This window comes from Crinia signifera, chromosome 1 (assembly GCF_055691185.1).
Source record: "Crinia signifera chromosome 1, ASM5569118v1, whole genome shotgun sequence".
Classification (NCBI taxonomy): Eukaryota; Metazoa; Chordata; class Amphibia; order Anura; family Myobatrachidae; genus Crinia; species Crinia signifera.
Genome location: NC_139217.1, coordinates 80724280 through 80743564, shown reverse-complemented (window position 1 = coordinate 80743564; position 19285 = coordinate 80724280). Strand labels below are relative to the sequence as shown.

The 19285-nt window shown below is 46.1% G+C and overlaps 1 protein-coding gene across 10 annotated transcripts in view; it reads left to right on the top strand.

Annotated features, from left to right (window-relative positions):
- The window catches only part of FRYL (FRY like transcription coactivator), a 250991-nt gene that overhangs the window by 192586 nt on the left and 39120 nt on the right, over positions 1-19285 (top strand). For all 10 annotated transcript variants that reach the window (XM_083168231.1, XM_083168181.1, XM_083168125.1 and 7 more), the window contains 12 exons: positions 365-624; positions 971-1111; positions 2064-2232; positions 2763-2847; positions 3220-3332; positions 4013-4163; positions 4278-4381; positions 5436-5621; positions 5805-6006; positions 9391-9512; positions 16584-16771; positions 18891-18985. In XM_083168231.1, the coding sequence (XP_083024357.1) occupies positions 365-624; positions 971-1111; positions 2064-2232; positions 2763-2847; positions 3220-3332; positions 4013-4163; positions 4278-4381; positions 5436-5621; positions 5805-6006; positions 9391-9512; positions 16584-16771; positions 18891-18985 (1816 nt within the window). The remainder of the gene's footprint in view (positions 1-364; positions 625-970; positions 1112-2063; positions 2233-2762; positions 2848-3219; positions 3333-4012; positions 4164-4277; positions 4382-5435; positions 5622-5804; positions 6007-9390; positions 9513-16583; positions 16772-18890; positions 18986-19285) is intronic.

The window sequence follows — 19285 nt, the reverse complement described above, 5'->3', positions numbered from 1 at the left end:
GTTCCAATAAGAGTTCTCCATTGCGAAGCACCGCTGTCGCTGGATTTGCATGCGCAGATTGATTGCAGTGGCTGTGGGGCATACTGGGAGGGATCCATGACAGATCCCTCAAAATAGAGCTGTGGAGTGATGCCCATAGGCCAGCCTTTGCTGATGATACCCTTAGCACAAAACCCCTAAGTGCCGGATTTAGTGCATCAGGAAATGTGGTAAAAACCCCAAAAACTATGTTTTTACTGCATTTCCTCTTTAGTGCATCCTGGCCAGAGTTTGCTTGCAAATAGAATCATCCCTTTTTGCTTTGAATTAAATCCAATTTCCTAAAAGTAATTCCCCCCCCCAACTTTATATTACATTTCTTCAGAAATAAGCCAGAGAATACAAACAGCGCACCCTGCTGGCCGACAGGTGATGTTGCACTATTTACTACCTTGGATGAACAACATAGAACTGGTAGATCTGAAGCCTTTGCCTACAGCTCGAAGACATGAAGATGAAGACGAGGAATCACTGCGAGACCGCGACATGATGGTCAACAGCCGGCGCTGGCTGAGAGGAGAAGGGTGGGGGTCACCTCAGGCCACAACAATGGTCTTAAATAACCTTCTGTACATGACCGCTAAGGTAAAACATTTCACCCGTTCACAGAAAGACTTGCTTTTTATATCTTTACTTCCTGTACAACGCCACCTCTATTCTATATGAAAAAATGCAATTTTTGTGGGCGTAGAACCCTCTCTCAATGTTTGGTCAACACAAACAAACTAAACACTGCCTAAGTTGATAATGGAATCCTTGTTAGTAGAGTTTGCGGAATGATTAATGATGGTGCTTGTTTTTCACATAAAAGTATTCCGTTTTATCTGTTTGAACATCTGTTAGAGATATTATGAAAATGTCTGCAACACTACCGAAACGTATTTTTGTGTTTTGTGCCAATTTGAATCTAAACGGGAATATTCTTTTTCAGTACGGCGACGAGGTGGCTTGGTCAGAAATCGAAAATGTGTGGACGACCCTGGCGGATGGCTGGCCAAAGAATTTGAAAATCATTTTGCACTTTTTAATAAGCATTTGTGGTGTGAATAGTGAGCCCAGCCTGTTACCTTATGTGAGTGTTCACTGTAGTGAGGCCGGTGTGCGTCTGCATGCACGTCAGCCTGTTGTACTGTAGAAATGAAAGTGACAAAATGAGCGCCATACATATGTGTAACCTTTACAGGTTTTTTGGGGTATCTGGCCAGAATGTTGACACCAGATAGTCAACATGTTCTGAATGTCGACATGGACAAAATGTTGAGAATGTCCGCTCCACATTTTAGGATTAAATATGCAAAAAAAAAAAAATGTTCTCTCAACGTTCTGTGTTGACATTAATCTGTCAACCCATGTATGTCAACATTTAGAATGTTAAGATTCAGGACAAGTCAGCATTTTTGTGTTGACATTCCTGCAATATGTGATATTTTTGAACAGTTATTGCCTTCAATCAGCTTTAAAATATTTTTCTGTGGACATGAGGTTTGAGATTTTGCTGGAAACAACAATCCTGCTGCAGACACCATGTAAATGGTATAATGCACCAGAGCTGGTTACCATCCATCTATGTAGAGCTGCGTTATCCAGTAGTATGGAATCCATACTTGCCAACTTTTAATTGTACCCCCCCTCCCAATGTGCATCCATGTTGGTTGGTCACAGCAATTGCTTCATTGTGAATCCACCCCCTGCGGTTCAAAGCCATGATTTGTGGCATTGTGCAGCAGTGGATTGATGGCGCGATTCAGCATCCTCTGGGAAACCGGCACTCCCAAACATTGCTGTCATGTTTGTTTGGACATCCTCCAATTACACATTAAAGCATTTTCCCCTGCACATTATATGAACAAATATACCAATGTCTGCCCCCTATTCCTACTGTATATGTGACGACAGAAAGCCTCTTCTTAGTGTGTTTAGCCTGTGCAAAGCTTGCGGTTTTGTTGTGTAAGTGTTTCCCTGGATACCTGACCTGTGGTGACTTTGACACTGTGATCTTATTCCTCATTGTCCTTTGTACTCAGGTAAAGAAGGTGATTGTGTACCTGGGCAGGGATAAGACCATGCAGCTCCTGGAGGAACTGGTTAGTGAACTGCAACTCACAGACCCAGTGAGTTCTGGAGTGACCCACATGGACAATCCACCATACTACCGCATCACGTCAAGCTATAAAATCCCCTCTGTCACCTCAGGTAACCGCCTATCGATGATATGCCTCTGCTTATGCACGTACAAGAAGCATAATGGTCCTTTTATGTCGGATTCATGAATCCTGCAAGAATCCCACTCAGTTACTCCCTAACATTCTGAATAATGGGATTAAAAGAGTCTCATGTCTTTTTTGAAAAGTCTGTAAAATCCAAAAGAGGGCTTTCCTGGCATTTCCATCTAAAATGGAAGCAAACCTTTCGTTCAGCTGGAGGGGTCTGTGAGCAGCAGAATAGGGCAGGAAATTCAGGCTCTCCTTATTCCGGAACAGTCTGTTCTATATGGTTTGGGAAACGCCATTGTTCATGAGCTGTCCTGCCACCTCTGTCAGACAGTAGGGAGAAGATGACACATAACATAACAAATTGTCACTCAGGACACCCCATCTCCCAGGACCTTCTTCCCTGGGGCGCCCTGCTTCTCTCTCTCTCTTTTGGGGTCCCATATCCCTCTCTCCTTTGGAATTATTAATGGGAACTTCATCTAAAGCAGTTACTGATTTGTTGTCTTACAGGAACCACATCCAGCAGCAATACCATGGTGGCGCCAACTGATGGCTGTCATGAGAACAAGCATATAAGGGATAGCACCGATGAGACGTAAGTGGCTTGTGCATGCAGAACTATAGCAGCACCTGCTTTCCTCAGGGACTTATAAACATACAGTATGTTATAATGAAAATCGAGTACGTTCTAGAAATAGCTCAGGATGTGACGCAATAACTGCTCTCTGCAGATGTTAATACGGAATGGGCATCAATAGTATCTACATCAATATATGTTCAGTAGAACTGAGGATCAGGGATCTCACTGGAGCTGGTTTAGGTAGACAAGTGGCTGAGGGATGTGATGTCTTTATTTGTCGATACTTCAGTTTTAAATCTGTATCAGCATTTACTAGAACCATTGTGCTGGGTCACTGGGGATTGTGAAAGAAATAAGAATATAAAGGTTGTCCCTTTGTTATTACAGCTATGCGCACCTTGATATCTACAGCGGTCAGAACAGCAATCTGAATCGCCAGCACCACAGACTGGAGTCCCGCTACAGCAGCAGCTCTGGGGGTTCTTACGAGGAGGAGAAAAGTAATCACATCCGTCATGTTTTCCATTCATCACTCGCAGCATTACATCACCTTGGGGGAAATGTCCTCTGCAGTGTTCACACTCTTAGTCATAGCTGAAATGTATCAGGAATGGGGAGTTTAGTTGTTTGCACCATATTTCAGCCTAATAAAGTCCTGCGTTAAAATCAAATTAGCTGTATTTACAGCTCAGCAATGGGAGACTGGCGCAATATAACTTATTGCAGCAATTGTCCCTTATAACTGCAGCATTACTATTTTATAGCACAGTTAATGATGCTATGTTTATAAATAGTTTTACTATATCATTTATTGGTATGTGGACTTTATCTTTCTCTATTCATGCTACTACTGCAATCTCCAACGCCACCCAACTTTAAATTATATAAAAATTAAAACTATGGCTGAATTTTGTGTTTGATGGCTGTTAGGGGATAGTTTCCTGCCCAATTATGTACTGTTAAGTGGATGAGAATGGTTGTGCTGGTTTTGCCCCATGCCCCTTGGTTCCAGTGGAGGTTTATTTTTATACTAGCTCATACAGTGACATTGGATAAAACTGTACTGTACACAGGCTATCTAGTTGTTTGCACAGCCAGCTACAAGGCTGGATCTATCACATATTTCTTCTTGTACCCTCACTGGAAAAGCTGCTACAGTATATTGTATGCCTCATTGTAGGTGACTCTATGCCACTGTTTTCTAACTGGCGTCTGAAAGTGATGGAACACAACCGGGGAGAGCCGCTACCTTTCCCACCCACAGGAGGTTGCTGGTCACCACTTGTGGATTACTTACCAGAAACCACATCTCCTGGGACATCTCTGCACAGGTACTGCTGAAATGAATGGTATAGCTATGTTCTGCAATCTTATCCTTCATTATAGTGCAGAGATCATTTGCATCTGATCTCTTCCAACAACTAATTAGTATGTTTTCCCTATAGGTGCAACATAGCGGTGATCCTTCTGACAGATCTGATCATTGATCATAGTGTGAAGGTTGAGTGGGGCAGCTACTTGCATCTCTTGCTGCATGCAATCTTCATAGGTAATTACTCTCACATTATGCCTACAGCAGCTTGTGCTTTAATGACAGAACAGCATGTATAGTTATTTAATATACCACTGACAGTATATGTATAAGCAATAGTGCACACAAGGGGGGGGGGGGAGGGTTCTGATTACCCAGAACCCCCCCCTGACGGACCAAATCTTCATGGAGTAGGTCCTGTGTCGGCTGCGCTTGCACAGAGATCCCGCTGCTTGCGAGAGCCCACCTCCCTAGGCAGCCACAGCTGAGCTCCCGGGCTGCGTCTTTCAAATTACTGCAGCTCCCGCCAATGCAAATCAGCTCAGAGAGCTCAAAGTAGCGGTAGCCGCTGGTTCTCCATGCAAGCGCAGCCGCCACTGTGCACTCGGGAGGCAGGCACCATCAGCAGCCCCAGGAGACAGGCATCGGCAACAGCCCCGGAAGGTAGGCAGCGGTTCGGGAGGTAGGCTCCGGCAGTGTAAATACTCTGTACTGTTTGTGTATGTGTGTATATATATATATATATGTCACGTGGATGTTTCTGTGCAGGGTTTATCATGCTATTACACAAGTATTTGCTTTCCAATATATGCATTGGGTCCTTGTATGGCTCACCTCCTACAGTGTAACCTTCATAGTGCACCCACCGTGGCTGCCTCATCTAATGCAATTGTGGATGGGATGAAAAATACATGGCGGTGCCATTCTGCAGCATGGCTTTTGCCAATGATATCTTATCCTGCATGTACAGACAATAGAGGACATTGGTAATGACCTGCAGGAGCAAGCATCATTAACAATATAGTGCATACACACTAGACAATATACACAATAATGTTGTTACAATATGTTGTTGTTGTTGTTGTGTATATCGTGTAAAAAGAAAACCTTTTAGCATGGTGAGGAGGCAGGACCCCTATCTTAAGAACTTGCAACCCTCCGGATACATTGGAAATAATGCAGTGACTTTTTAGGCTTTCTTTTAAACCGGAGTCTGTGCTTCTAGTTTCCACTTTTGGGGTTAGTGTTTATAGCAAGGTCATTACTCATGTGATGGTTTTACTGTTTTCAGGGTTTGATCACTATCACCCTGAGGTGTATGAGCACTGCAAGCGCCTCCTTTTACATTTGCTGATTGTGATGGGATCCAACAGCAGTGTGCAGAGCATCGCTTCCATCCTCCTCAGGAACAGGGAATGTAATGAACCACGGGTGCTGACCATCAAGAACAATGCACATCTGGAGTACTCCTTCACAGGTTAGAGACCACTGCTGCTGGCAATATCCTTACACCCAGTCTGTAGAACTTCTCCTCACTGGCTCACGTCTTCCTCTCTTCCTTCCGTCTGTCTGCTCTCACTCACAAGTATATCCACTGATGATTTGAATCCTTACACAAAGTACTTTAACTTGTGCCCTGTAAATTGGTTTGTGTCTGCAGGTATTAATGACTTCATACCTGAATTCCAGCCTTCTCCCATGACGGACTCAGGGCTCAGCTCAAGTTCTACCTCTTCTAGCATCAGCTTAGGGAATACAAGCGCTGCTGTTCCTCACTTGCATGCCACCATCCTCAATGAGGTGGATCTCTCTGTAGAACAGGATGAGAAGGTTAAAACACTCATGGAGTTCATTACATCCAGGTAAGTCTTTTACTCCCACTTTGCTGGCAACATGCTGTTCCATGCTACCTAAAGGGTAAGACATTGCCTGAAATGCTGCTAGTGTTTCCACATATTTTCTAATGCTGCCCATACACTTGCTGTTCATCGAATCCGATGGTACGCCACCAGCGGTCCCTCCGGCCCCCTCTCCCCAAACCCCACACCGCTGAATGCATCCCCTCCACCCCCCAACCGCGGATTGTTTTCGAGCGATCGCATGTAGTTAAAAACCACATGCAATTGCTCCTACAATTCGATAGATATTATGTGCAGCACATAAAATCTATTGACGCGTCATTCGACGGCGTGCCCGCGCATCGCGTCGAAATGTCCCTTAAAAATGCATACAATCATTTGATTTATCGGCCAGATGTGTTCGAAATCGAATGATTGTATACAATATCTCACAAGTGTTTGGGCAGCATAACTGTTCAGTGTGCTTATTTAACCCCTTGAGTGGTGGGTTTTCCTGCGGCAGGACAAACCAATCAGGGCAGGTTTGTCCTGTCCCAGGAAAACCCGCCAATGAAGCTGCATCCAGTAGAAGCAGCAAGCAGCGTTACCTCCGGGGGAGTGGTGCTCGGCGGCAGCAGCAGAGGGGGAGTAATGATTGACGGCGGGGGCTGCTGTGAGTGCCTGGAGGGGCTGGGTGACAGGTGAGGGGGAGGTGAACAGCATGTAGGTGCACGCCAGTGCTGGAGGCACCACTGGCACTCACTTACATACTGTATTGTGGTATGCCCGGAAATTTTCCGGGCATACCACCGAAGTGGTTAATATTGAATCTGACACCTACAGTGTATACCTTGTATTGCACCACATGCAGCCAAGGCAGGACATTACAACACTGACATTGCAATTATGTTTCACTTAAAGGCTTTTGAATGTTTGCGAATGGAAATTTTTCAATAGCAGAGCAGAGTTTTTGATACTTTGATGCGGAATTCCATTATTCCAAAATTTTCAAAAATCCAGAGGGAACATTTTTTATTTTAATTAACTGCTGCTGCTTTATGTCGACAAACAAACCCATTCTCACTTTTTTACAGTCACTGTGATCAAATTATGTGGGTACCTGTGTGCCACGGTTATCAGTTAATGTGGCAGATGTATTAAGCTTGGAGAAGAGACAAACTGGAGATAAAGTACAAGAAGATAAAGCACCAGCCAATGAACTGTGTTTGAAAATGACAGTTGGGAGCTGATTGGCTGGTGCTTTATCTCCTGTCACTTTATCTCCAGTTTATCTCTTCTCCAGGCTTAATACCTCTGCCCCCATATAACAACAGACTATTTCATTACATCTTTGGCAACTATTCCCTCAGCTTACTAAATTGAACTTCTGTGGAAAGGCTTGTGGCAAGTATGCACATAGTGTCCGATTTAGGAGCTGGCCAGGGGCTGCAGGAAAGGGCTCATAAGATCCCTCTTCTCTGAGAATGCTTCCAGAATCATAAAGCTGAGGATGGCGCTAACCAAAGTCTCTGAAATCTCTTGTATTTTCCGTTTAACACATAGCGGAGATGCGTACCATTTTTTCAAAAACTGTTCGCCAATGAAACACGGTTTATTTTAAATGGTACACAGTCATTAGGTTGACCCTATTAAGTTTGACATGCATTGGTCAACCACTGAAGTCAACAGGCCTTAGGTCGACATGGGTAAGGTTGACCGGGTCTGAAGGTCGACACAATCATTGGGTTGACAATGGGAAGGTTGACATGAGTTTTTCACGTTGTTTTTTTTTTGAGCCAACATGCGAGGATAGGCGGTATTTTATGCCCTACCATCCACTACTGCATGGTGGGAGAATAAAATAGTGCGAGGGGACACTGTACATGTAGACTGTGTTGACATTCGGGCCAAAAACCGTGAAAAACTCACTTTTGACTGTTGCTGCTTAATGAGAAGTTGTTGTTTTCAAATGCATTTTAGAGAAGTCCAAGCTCTGAGCATTCTTGGTAGATGCTTCCGAACCTGTATTGTACCAATGGTATTGTGTGGTTAATTATTGATAGCAAGGGCTACAGAAACGTTCAATCTTATGTTGATGGCAAACAGACTGTGTGGGGACTATTAGCCATGACCTGTTGATCATGGACAAGTCTCTTTCCTCTCTGTCCCTGACAGCAAAGGTGTTTTCATAGCCATACATTATTTGGTTGCTTAATTATGAACTTGATATGCCAAATTATTATGGTATACACATCAGAACCAGGTTACCAAGACTGTAGCTTTACTAAATCTCCTACCTGCCAAGAACTGTAGCGTAATATTCCCTATATTCTGTCTATTTAGCGGCTTCCTGTTTCCCACACACAGAGATGGGTCCTTGCTCTCTTTCATGATAGGCAAAATACAGTAAGATAGCCGCAGTAAGAGTGACCGTGACCGGCATCATGCGCACGCGCGTCTGCAACCCATTTGCTTATAGCTGATCAGATCAGCGAGGACACATCTGTATAGCCGGAGCCTCTGCCTGATCACCTTAGTAGTGGGAGCGATCCTGTGCAATGGCTCTAATGGGAGGTTTTATCTCGAGAACGCCATGTTTATATGCAGCACTCGTGTCTGTATGCCATCATCTGCTAAATAGAGTAAATGGAGCGGCTATAATAATGTTCTTAAACTGGAACGCTATGGGTTTATTCTCCATAAAAATGCTAAACCTTAGGTTTTATGTATGTGACAGCACTACAATACATGGCTTACAGGGACCTGCAAGAAATGTTGTTGGCATAATTAGTTTGCAGTTTCGTCCCTGCTGCTTGCCACGTGGCATAGCTGGAATGACAGTAAAGAACAGTGGGTGCTGACATATTTTTCTTGCTTGTATGGACTTGGTCTAAGGCAGTGGTTCCCAAACTTTTTTGCATCACGGCACCCTAGATTATCAGAATATTTGTCAAGGCACCCCTAGGTGCAAAGTTTGCTACCGAGAATTTCAGAAAACAATATTAAATTAAAAAAGTTGTGCTTATATGTCATCCTTCGGTAAAGTTATGTGGTGAGGGACAGGATTCACTTCTGTTTATCCACATATTTTAAAACTGAAAGCCACAAAGCTCTGGTTTTGCCTATTACATTGACCATAAATAATTTGAATTGGTTCTGGACCACCAAACCAAGGCACCCCTGCAAGTGCTCCGATGCACCCCAGGGAGCCTAGGCGCACAGTTTGGGAACCACTGGTCTAAGGTTTAGGCATTTTGTGGGTTCCTTTCTTGTGAGTACAGTAGAGTTCTCCTACAATTCTTCTCTGTATATACTAATGTTAGGTGTTTATGTTGTATCCAGGGAAGTTCTAAGGGTATTTATTATGTTCCCTATTGTCCTTGACCTCATGTTACATTTGTTTTATAGAAAAAGAGGACCGCTTTGGAATCATGAAGATGTCTCGGCAAAAAATCCAAGTATTAAAAGTGCTGAGCAGCTTACAGCATTTTTAAAGCACGTGCTATCAGTGTTTAAGCACTGTAGATCAGGTATGTGTATAGCGATACTGGTCACTAGTCACCACAGTTTATTCTCCTAGTGCTGGACACCTCTTAAGCTGGCCATACACATACAATTTGGGCCCTTATCACTTGATTCCGTTGGATCGGGCAGAGAAATCATGTGACAAGTGCCGAAATTGTATATGCCTAACCTAACGATTCTGATCTGATGTAAGGCCCTGTGCGAATCGGATCCAGAGACCCCAAGTGCTGCACATAAGATTTGACAGATCCGGCAGCAGTTGCTGGTGGTCACATGCGATACATCATAAGGACCACATACAATACTCTCCGACGGGCAGTTGCTGAGGTACCACATGCAAGGTTGCATGCGATACCTCTGTTTAGTGTATGGGACCCTTTACACTTGGATCTCTGCAGTATCTGACACTGTATGAAAATTATTGTGACAAGCTTTGGTTCTCGATGATAGCACTCCATTTATGGATCTGAGGTCTGTGCAGGCTTGGCCTGAAGTGCAATCACATGATGCCTTACATAGTTTGGTGTCCTTTCATTTATCCCTGACCCAGGCACTAACTCCGGCAAGCAGTGTAGACATGTTTATATTTACACCCAGGGGCGGATTGGGGACTAAAAGTGGCCCTGGAAAAAATCTGGAAGTGGCCTCATGTGGGCGGAGCCAACATAACAATAGGCGGCGCCACAACCAGCAGCACCGGGCCTTATATTTACTGCAGCGTATGGGGAGAAGGAGGTGGGGTGGGAGGAGGTGGGGCCGCAACCAGCAGCAGGGCCCTGTGCGGCATTGGCGCCACTGATATATTGCCCATCAGGGGTGGCTCCAGAACAAAATTACAGGGGGACACCATAACAGGGAAGGGAGGTGGCTTATTTGCGCATGTTTCCAAAACAGTTTGCATTTCCTCAAAACAAGGGCATGGCCTCAAAGGGAATGACGAGAGACAGTAGGTAGCTGCTGCTGACATCCCCGGCCGGCCTTGGCACATGTAGACGCTGTAGTGGTACACAAAACACTGCAACCTTCTGCACGAGCATTAGATAAAAGTGCTGCAGGGGACACTGGGAGGAGACCGATTGGATAATCTCAGTGCATATTGCAAAAAGAATCCTTTTTACAGATAACAATGCCCACCAAGTCCAAGCTCTTGAATGTATCACATTCCAGAGCTTAGTGCATAGGAGAAATATGGTGAAACCTCTGAAAACTGCATTTTCAGAAGTTTGGATACAAACACACATGCATGCACCTGGGCCTCAGTTCTAAAAGTTCTAAATGTTCATACACATTGGGCGTTTTTGCCCAGCGTGTATGGCGATAGATGATGGGGAAAATCACTCGGGTGAAAAACGCCCAGTTCATACACACTGATCATCTTTCATCCATTCTAGCGATTTTCCCCGGGGGGGGGGGCTGGTCGACTTCCCGTCATTCATCTGCAAACGTGCGCGGCATTACCCAGTTCACGCATATCTGACCTCTGAGTTTGCTACCCCTCCTTCACTTCGCCACTACATCACTTACCCCTCTGTACCCGCCACTACATTACTGACCCCTCTGTACCCGCCACTACATTACTGACCCCTCTGTACCCGCCACTACATTACTGACCCCTCTATACCCGCCACTACATCACTGACCCCTCTGTACCCGCCACTACATTACTGACCCCTCTATACCCGCCACTACATTACTGACCCCTCTATACCCGCCACTACATCACTGACCCCTCTGTACCCGCCACTACATTACTGACCCCTCTATACCCGCCACTACATCACTGACCCCTCTATACCCACCACTACATCACTGACCCCTCTATACCCCCACTACACATTACTGACCCTTCTATACCCCCACTACACATTACTGACCCCTCTATACCATACACTACACTACTGACCCCTCTATACCCGCCACTACACATTACTGACCCCTCTGTACCCGCCACTACATTACTGACCCCTCTATACCCGCCACTACATTTCTGACCCCCCTGTACCCGCCACTACATTACTGACCCCTCTGTACCCGCCACTACATCACTGACCCCTCTGTACCCGCCACTACATTACTGACCCCTCTGTACCCGCCACTACATTACTGACCCCTCTATACCCGCCACTACATCACTGACCCCTCTATACCCACCACTACATCACTGACCCCTCTATACCCCCACTACACATTACTGACCCTTCTATACCCCCACTACACATTACTGACCCCTCTATACCATACACTACACTACTGACCCCTCTATACCCGCCACTACACATTACTGACCCCTCTGTACCCGCCACTACATTACTGACCCCTCTATACCCGCCACTACATTTCTGACCCCCCTGTACCCGCCACTACATTACTGACCCCTCTGTACCCGCCACTACATCACTGACCCCTCTGTACCCGCCACTACATCACTGACCCCTCTGTACCCGCCACTACATTACTGACCCCTCTATACCCGCCACTACATCACTGACCCCTCTATACCCACCACTACATCACTGACCCCTCTATACCCCCACTACACATTACTGACCCTTCTATACCCCCACTACACATTACTGACCCCTCTATACCATACACTACACTACTGACCCCTCTATACCCGCCACTACACATTACTGACCCCTCTGTACCCGCCACTACATTACTGACCCCTCTATACCCGCCACTACATTTCTGACCCCCCTGTACCCGCCACTACATTACTGACCCCTCTGTACCCGCCACTACATCACTTACCCCTCTGTACCCTCCAATACATTACTGACCCCTCTATACCCGTCACTACATCACTGACCCCTCTATACCCTACACTACTGACCCCTCTTTACCCTCCACTACATCACTGACCCCACTATATCCTACACTATATTACTGACCCCTCTGTACCCTACACTACCCTACCTACGGGGTAGGACGACTATCAATTGGCCCACTGATATAAAGCAAGAAACAGGGACAGTCGTCACGCAACAAAAATTTAGGGCATGGCTTTGTGGGGGAGGCATGGCCACATAATAGTACCAATTCACATTACACCACACAATGGTGCCACTTATTCACACTGCACCAGCTAGAGCTACTTTGACACACTGCACCAGGTTTACGCACACCAAAATGTCCAATAAGCAACATGCCCACACCATGTACAGTATACCATAGCACCCACTAAATTAGGGTAAGTCATAAACAAAACTAATTGTGCGCAGGGCCATGTAACCTCACCGGGGATGTTAATCGCTCAGGCTGCCACTAGATCGCGCCCATACAGAGCAACAATTGAATTGGGTACTTGTGTATTTTGGCGGCGCGCATCGCATACCATAACGCATGCGATGGTATGCGATGCGACGCGATTTCGGTGGTTAGTGTACGATGGCATACAATTTTCAAATTGTATGCCATTGTACATGGCATACAATGCCATACGATGCGATGCGATTAAACATTGTATAAGCACCCTAATGAGTGCTTATACAATGTTAAGCACCCTAATGGGTGCTTACAATGTTAAATGCACCCCCACCCCACCCCCCCACTGTAAACGTGAACCCGAAGTGTGGCGAGCGCAGCGAGCCCGCGAGGGGCGGCGGTACGCGTCCTACGACCTTTTCATACCCCCACTATCCACGTCGGCGTGGAGTAGAGAATAGATTAGTGTGGCGAGCGCAGCGGATACCTGTGAAGCCCGCGAAGGGACGCGTTTATCTGTGAAGGTATCCGCGTCCCCTCGCTGCGCTCGCCACGCTTCGGGCGCGCCACACTAATCTATTCTCAACTCCACGCCGACGTGGATAGTGGGGGTATGAAAAGGTCGTAGGACGCGTACCGATGCGCTCGCCACGCTTCGGGTTCATGTTTATAGTGGGGGGGTGGCGTGGGGGTGCATTTAACACTGTAAGCACCCATTAGGGTGCTTATACGATTTTTCAACGTATAGGGGGTCAAAATTGGTGTCGCATCGCATGCCATCGGGTACATGGCATGCGATGTGATGCGATACGATCATCGTACGATGCACAAATCGGGCGCCGCCAAAATACACAAGTACCTTGAATTGTTCTGGGTGTGAAAAAACACGGGCATCAAAATTTTTGCTTGCTGCCCTTCGTGCTGGTGCTCCAAACTTTCATGCATCTCGCCAAGAACTTTAGATGGGTTCAGTTGTTTAATGCAGCTAAAACTAGTCAGTCTGGATGTGATCAGATAAAAACATTTTAATCTCGATCTTTTGTGCACACAAAAACAATTGAATTACCCTCTCAGTGGGTGAAGGCACACAAGGTGCCAATCTGTGTAAGGCTGCTGGATGCGTAGGCCACTGTATATGACAGTAACTGTGGAGGTTACTGGCATGTAAGTGATACCGCAGGGATAGCAGGCAGGTACAGCTGGTGAATACTCAGTTACAGCCAAACTCGCCCAACACCTCTCTTTCCCCTGGCCACACACACATGCCCCAGGTAATGCCCCTCCCCCATCAGGTCCCCACACCTGTGAGCAGCTGCTGTCCCCTCCTCTCGCGTCAGGTGTCACCAGCAGATCAGAGGCACACTCACGGGATATAGGTTGACATTACCAGGATGGATGGTGCCGGGGGAGCAGCACGGGCCGCCGTACACAGATGAGCGCACACACACTGCACACACTGTATGGGGACACACAGATGACGAGCAGGCACAGAGCCAAGGACTCTCCCCAGGCACTCCTATATTGAATGCGGCATCCCGGCTGCGGGGGTATCTCGGCAGCTTGCTCCAGTCCGGGTGACCCGGCTGTGTAGGGATCTCTGGGGGTGACCCGCGGGAATTGGGATCGGCCACCATGTGTTGCTCTCTTGGGCACCAAACCCAATTTGCCGTGGTTCTGGGTGGGGGATGAGAACCAATCAGGAAAGGGCGACTCCAATCCAACCAATCAGAGAGCGCGATAACAAGAGGGTGGGGGTAATGGCCTGTGCACACTGCACAGTACGAGCTGGGATTCTAGCAATGCAGGGAAATACTGACAGCAGATCATTTAACACAGCGCACGCAGATCCGGGCGAAGCGTGTCCCAGGGAACGCAGCCATTCACAAAAAGTGAGTCCCTGGTGCGCAAAAGAGGGTAAAATACTCGGTATAGCGAGTATTTGTGAACCCTGACATAGGTACACATATATACAGATTGTATAGACATATACAATTATCAGAAACAGATATACAAATGGTTCATAGACACACACATAACTATACCAGATATATATAGCTGCAGATGCTAATATCTACATACAGGTACCAGATACTGTAACAACAGCCAACCCCCCCCCTCACACACATGCACACACATACACAAACACACACACAAATCTCTGACATGTATTTTTTCACACAATCACATGCAGACACACACACATTTAATGAAAGTAACAGGGCCCACCCACATATGAACTTAAGTTACACATAGTCTTACACACACAGACATACTTAGTCCATTCCACACACATAAATAAAGAGGAAATTCCCCCAGCACAGACACATGTTTTTAACATAACAACAATTATATGAGATATCCCCAACCATGTCCCCTCACCAAAGCACTCACCCTCACCCAGGCCAGCAGGCAGCTCCTGTAATGTGTGACTGTGGACGGCGTGGAGAGAAGGGAGGAACTTGAGGAAGCAGGTTTGAAGCTGCCCGGGAGGAGAGAAGAGGAGGAGCCTGAGGTCAGGAAACAGGAGGGGAGGGGCTAAGCTGCGTGAGCTCAGCTCATTGGTGGCTGTCCCAGGGAAAGAGGGACTTCACTGTACAGCTGTAGGCTGGCTGAGGCTCCTGTCATGGCTGCGTTCGGTGACAGTCACTGCGTCTCTCCGCTGTCGGCTGTCAGAGCAGTCTCAACAGCACGTCCTGCACTGCCTCCCGGCCACAGATATACATATGCATGTGCCTGCGGCCCCACACAGTTCTATTGCATTGGCTGGCCTAGGGGGCAGCAGCTCACACCCTGCCCAGCCCACCACTGACATATCCCCAGCCCCCATGAGCCACGCTGCCGCTAGATGAGGAGGCGGGCAGCAGTGGAGGAGGAGGCTCAGCCGCGCTCAGCCGCATTCAGCAGCGGGGCATCTGCTGAATGATATACTACACGGGGAGGGGACTGTATTTCGGCGGCCTCATTATGATCGGCCTCCCGGGAATCTTCCCGGTGGATATAATGGCCAATCCGCCCCTGTTTACACCATATATTATGTGGAACATTTTCTGGAAAATTGCACAATAGCTGTAATCTGTAGTCATGTCATTACAAAGTAACCCTATAGGTGGCAGTGTCTCGCAGCCGTGAATCACTGCTAATTAATTGTGTCACTGGTATTTACAATTACAATACTGACATTTACTTTGTCAAGTGCTTCTGTCAGTATGTAATGGAAAACTAATGTATGAGAGCGGCTATTTTTTCCCATAATGACCAGTAGATATTTGTTCACTTACCAAAATGTAAAAGTACTGATGTGCTGAAATAGTATGGAGGACATTGAGAGGAGAAATGGCCATTCTGAAGGCAGTAGAAGTAATTTGTTATGACATTTTCCAATTTTAATCTGGTTTACTTGTTCAAACTGTGACTGCAATCCAATACATATGTCTGCTGATCAAGAAATGTAAATGATGTCAATTGTAATCTGACATTAATGGTGTGTTGCTTCATATGTTGGTTACCCTTGTGTATCCGGTTTTGAAGTGGGTAATGATATCAAAACTTGCAGCCAATCAGATTGCTCATAGCTGCACTACATAATTCAGTGACTGAGATTCTCTCGTTACCTGAGCACCCTAATCGCTCCCAGTAGTTGTGACGTTTGTGGTGTTCTATTCTCCATTATCTGCATAGCATATATCTTCCATACTGTATGCAGGCCAGTGTCCTTTTTACTTTCATAATGTCAGGTTAAAAGTCTGTAGTATGGGTGCTCTGTGGTACTTTTTCTATATTTATATTCATATTTCAGAATTACTAGCATATATCTATAGTGATTGTTCCTGTTTACCTGGTGTGCTGATAAGTTTCCGGTTCCCCTCCAGGGTTCCAGCTAGAGCAAAACCTGAGTGAGGTAGCGCTGCAAACGGCACTCTCCTGCTCGTCGCGCCATTACGCTGGAAGGTCGTTTCAGATTTTCCGCGCCCTCAAGCAGCCGCTGTCCGCGCAGACTCTGTCGGATGTTCTCTCCAGGCTAGTGGAGACCGTGGGAGATGCAGGAGAAGAAGCTCAGGTAATAGACATTCAGTATACTAGTGCTCGTCCTTCCAACAGAATGGCTTTATTTTCTAGTTATTAATCAGAAGGTTCTACTTTGTTGGATCCTGCCCCTTGGTGCTAGACCGACTGTGTCTGGTTTATCATAGTATTGACAATGCTAACTTTTCATTGGCTTATTATGTTTCAGCATAGTTATCTGGCAGACATTGTTGTGCTATCTGTCTGCTTGGCTTTGGTAGACCATGGGTAATTTTAGATCTTGTTATCCCATATTACACAGCATATTTATGGCAATGGGCTTAAAGGTGTTAATGGAACTTTGACAAAAGCCGACACATGATGGTAGTAGCAGGAAGCAGATTTCCTACTATGGTCCTATTTATTTAGATTAGCAGATATCAATTATTTCATTAATACATACAATGGGTAAACCTGACTAAGCTAATGGGCACAACATGAAAAGTACCGTATGAGCGTTCAAACAACACACTTTCTGCTTTCGTCAGCTCACTCAGAGGTTCAAGCTGAAAATCTGGCACCGACAGCCAGTCACACTTGAACAGGAATACAGTTGAATAGCTCCATTGGGCGCCATCTGCTGGCTGCCGGCATTCTAACAATTGATCCCCCCCCAATGATTTACAGCTGTTACCTTTATACAGAATAAATGATTTCATAAATTCTGTGTCCGCATTCAGATGATACATTTCTGCCTCTGGCCTTTAGTCTGGTTCCTGCTTTTAGTTCCTTAAATGGATTTACACTAAAGGAGCTCCAAAACTCTGTCCTCAAGTCACTCCTACAGTCCAGGTTTTTTTATCCATGCTTAGGCGCAAGTGACTGAGGGCGGGATGTACTAAAGGGAAAATGCGTTAAAACGGGGGTTTTACCACATTTTCCTATGTACCATTACCCGTCCGCCCCGTCTCCGCCGGGCAGGGTATCACCACCTCTGGGTGGCGATACCCTATAGAAGCCTATGGGCTTCTATCGCTGCCCGCGCTCCCCCCCTCCCCCCCTCCATTGATCTCCTCCTCCCCCAGCAGGTGTCACAGCCGGGGGGACATCCGGCTGCAGGGGGGAGGAGGAGACGCCGGGGACACCGACAGCCGCCGGGACGTGACACCACATTACAGGTATCGCGGGGGTCTCCGTCACCGCACCCCGATGCTAGCCGCGTATGTTAGTACATATGCAGTAGCATTGCGGCGGCTGGGCGGCGATGTATATTAATACATACCGCCCTTAGGGGTAGATTTATTAAGCTCGGTGAAGTAATAAAGTGTCTGGTTTTTATCACCGGCCAAACAGCTCCTATCTGTCATTTTTCAAACCAAGCCTGTAACTTCACAGGTAGGAGCTGATTGGCCAGTGATAAAAACCAGACACTCCACTTCACTGAGCTTAATAAATCTGCCCCTTAATTAGTACCCAAATCAGTTTTTAATTATACCATTTGTGCCCAAATGGATATCCTTAAAACCTGGACTACTGGGGTGTCTTTAAGACCGGGTTTGGAAACCACTGTAAAGAGTAGGTGGGACCTGAAAATTTGTTCAAAATCGGACATTTTTATACTGCTGAATACAGTATGTGCGTTTTTTAAGCATCTTGAGAGTGAATCGTCCTTCTGCTTAGTTACAGTGTACTTTAGATGGGAGGGTAAGTTGCAATAAAACACTCAATTGGCCAAAGGACAAGCTAGTAGGCTATCCAATACAGGCTTTACCAGCAAGTATACGGACATCTGTTCTATGTCCTGTTATAATCAATGTATATATTACAATGTTATATGCATAACATAAGGGGTATGTACTAAGCTGTGGAGAGCAATAATGTACTAGCCAATCAGCTCCTACTATAGGAAAAAAAATGAAAGGAGCTGATTTATTGCTAGTTTATCTCTCTCCACTTTATCACTCTCCAGCGCTTAGTATCCTCCAGCATAGATGCTCACTCTATCGGCCCCACTGTAACTTACTGATGAAGGATATTTTTATACGCTGCTGAAGGTGAATCTGTGGTCACGTGCTGCACGTTTTTCCTGAGATTTACCAACTGACAGTGATTTCTGGTTTGACATTTCACATTACATCTTACAGTTTTGTTTTATTCCCTTCATTCTTTTCCAGGGTTTTGTCATCGAGCTACTTTTAACACTGGAGTCGGCCATAGACACCTTATCCGAGACCATGAAGCATTATGACCTCCTGTCTGCCCTGGCTCAGTAAGTTGTTATTGCACAGTATAGCTTACTGGGGATCAATAGTTAAATCTGGTCATGATTAACAGGTGTGGATTAGTTGGTCACCAGCAAGTCATGAGGTCGACATGCATGTATGTCGACATGGGTTAGGTCGATGGTCAAAATGTCGACATGGGGTTTTTCACTGCTTTTTGGCCTGAATGTCGACATGGACACAGGTTAAAGTGCATGGCTCGCTGCGCTCGGCACACTAATTTATTCTCCCACCACGCCCTAGTAAATGGTAGGGCATGAAATACCACCTGTCAGCACATGTCTGCT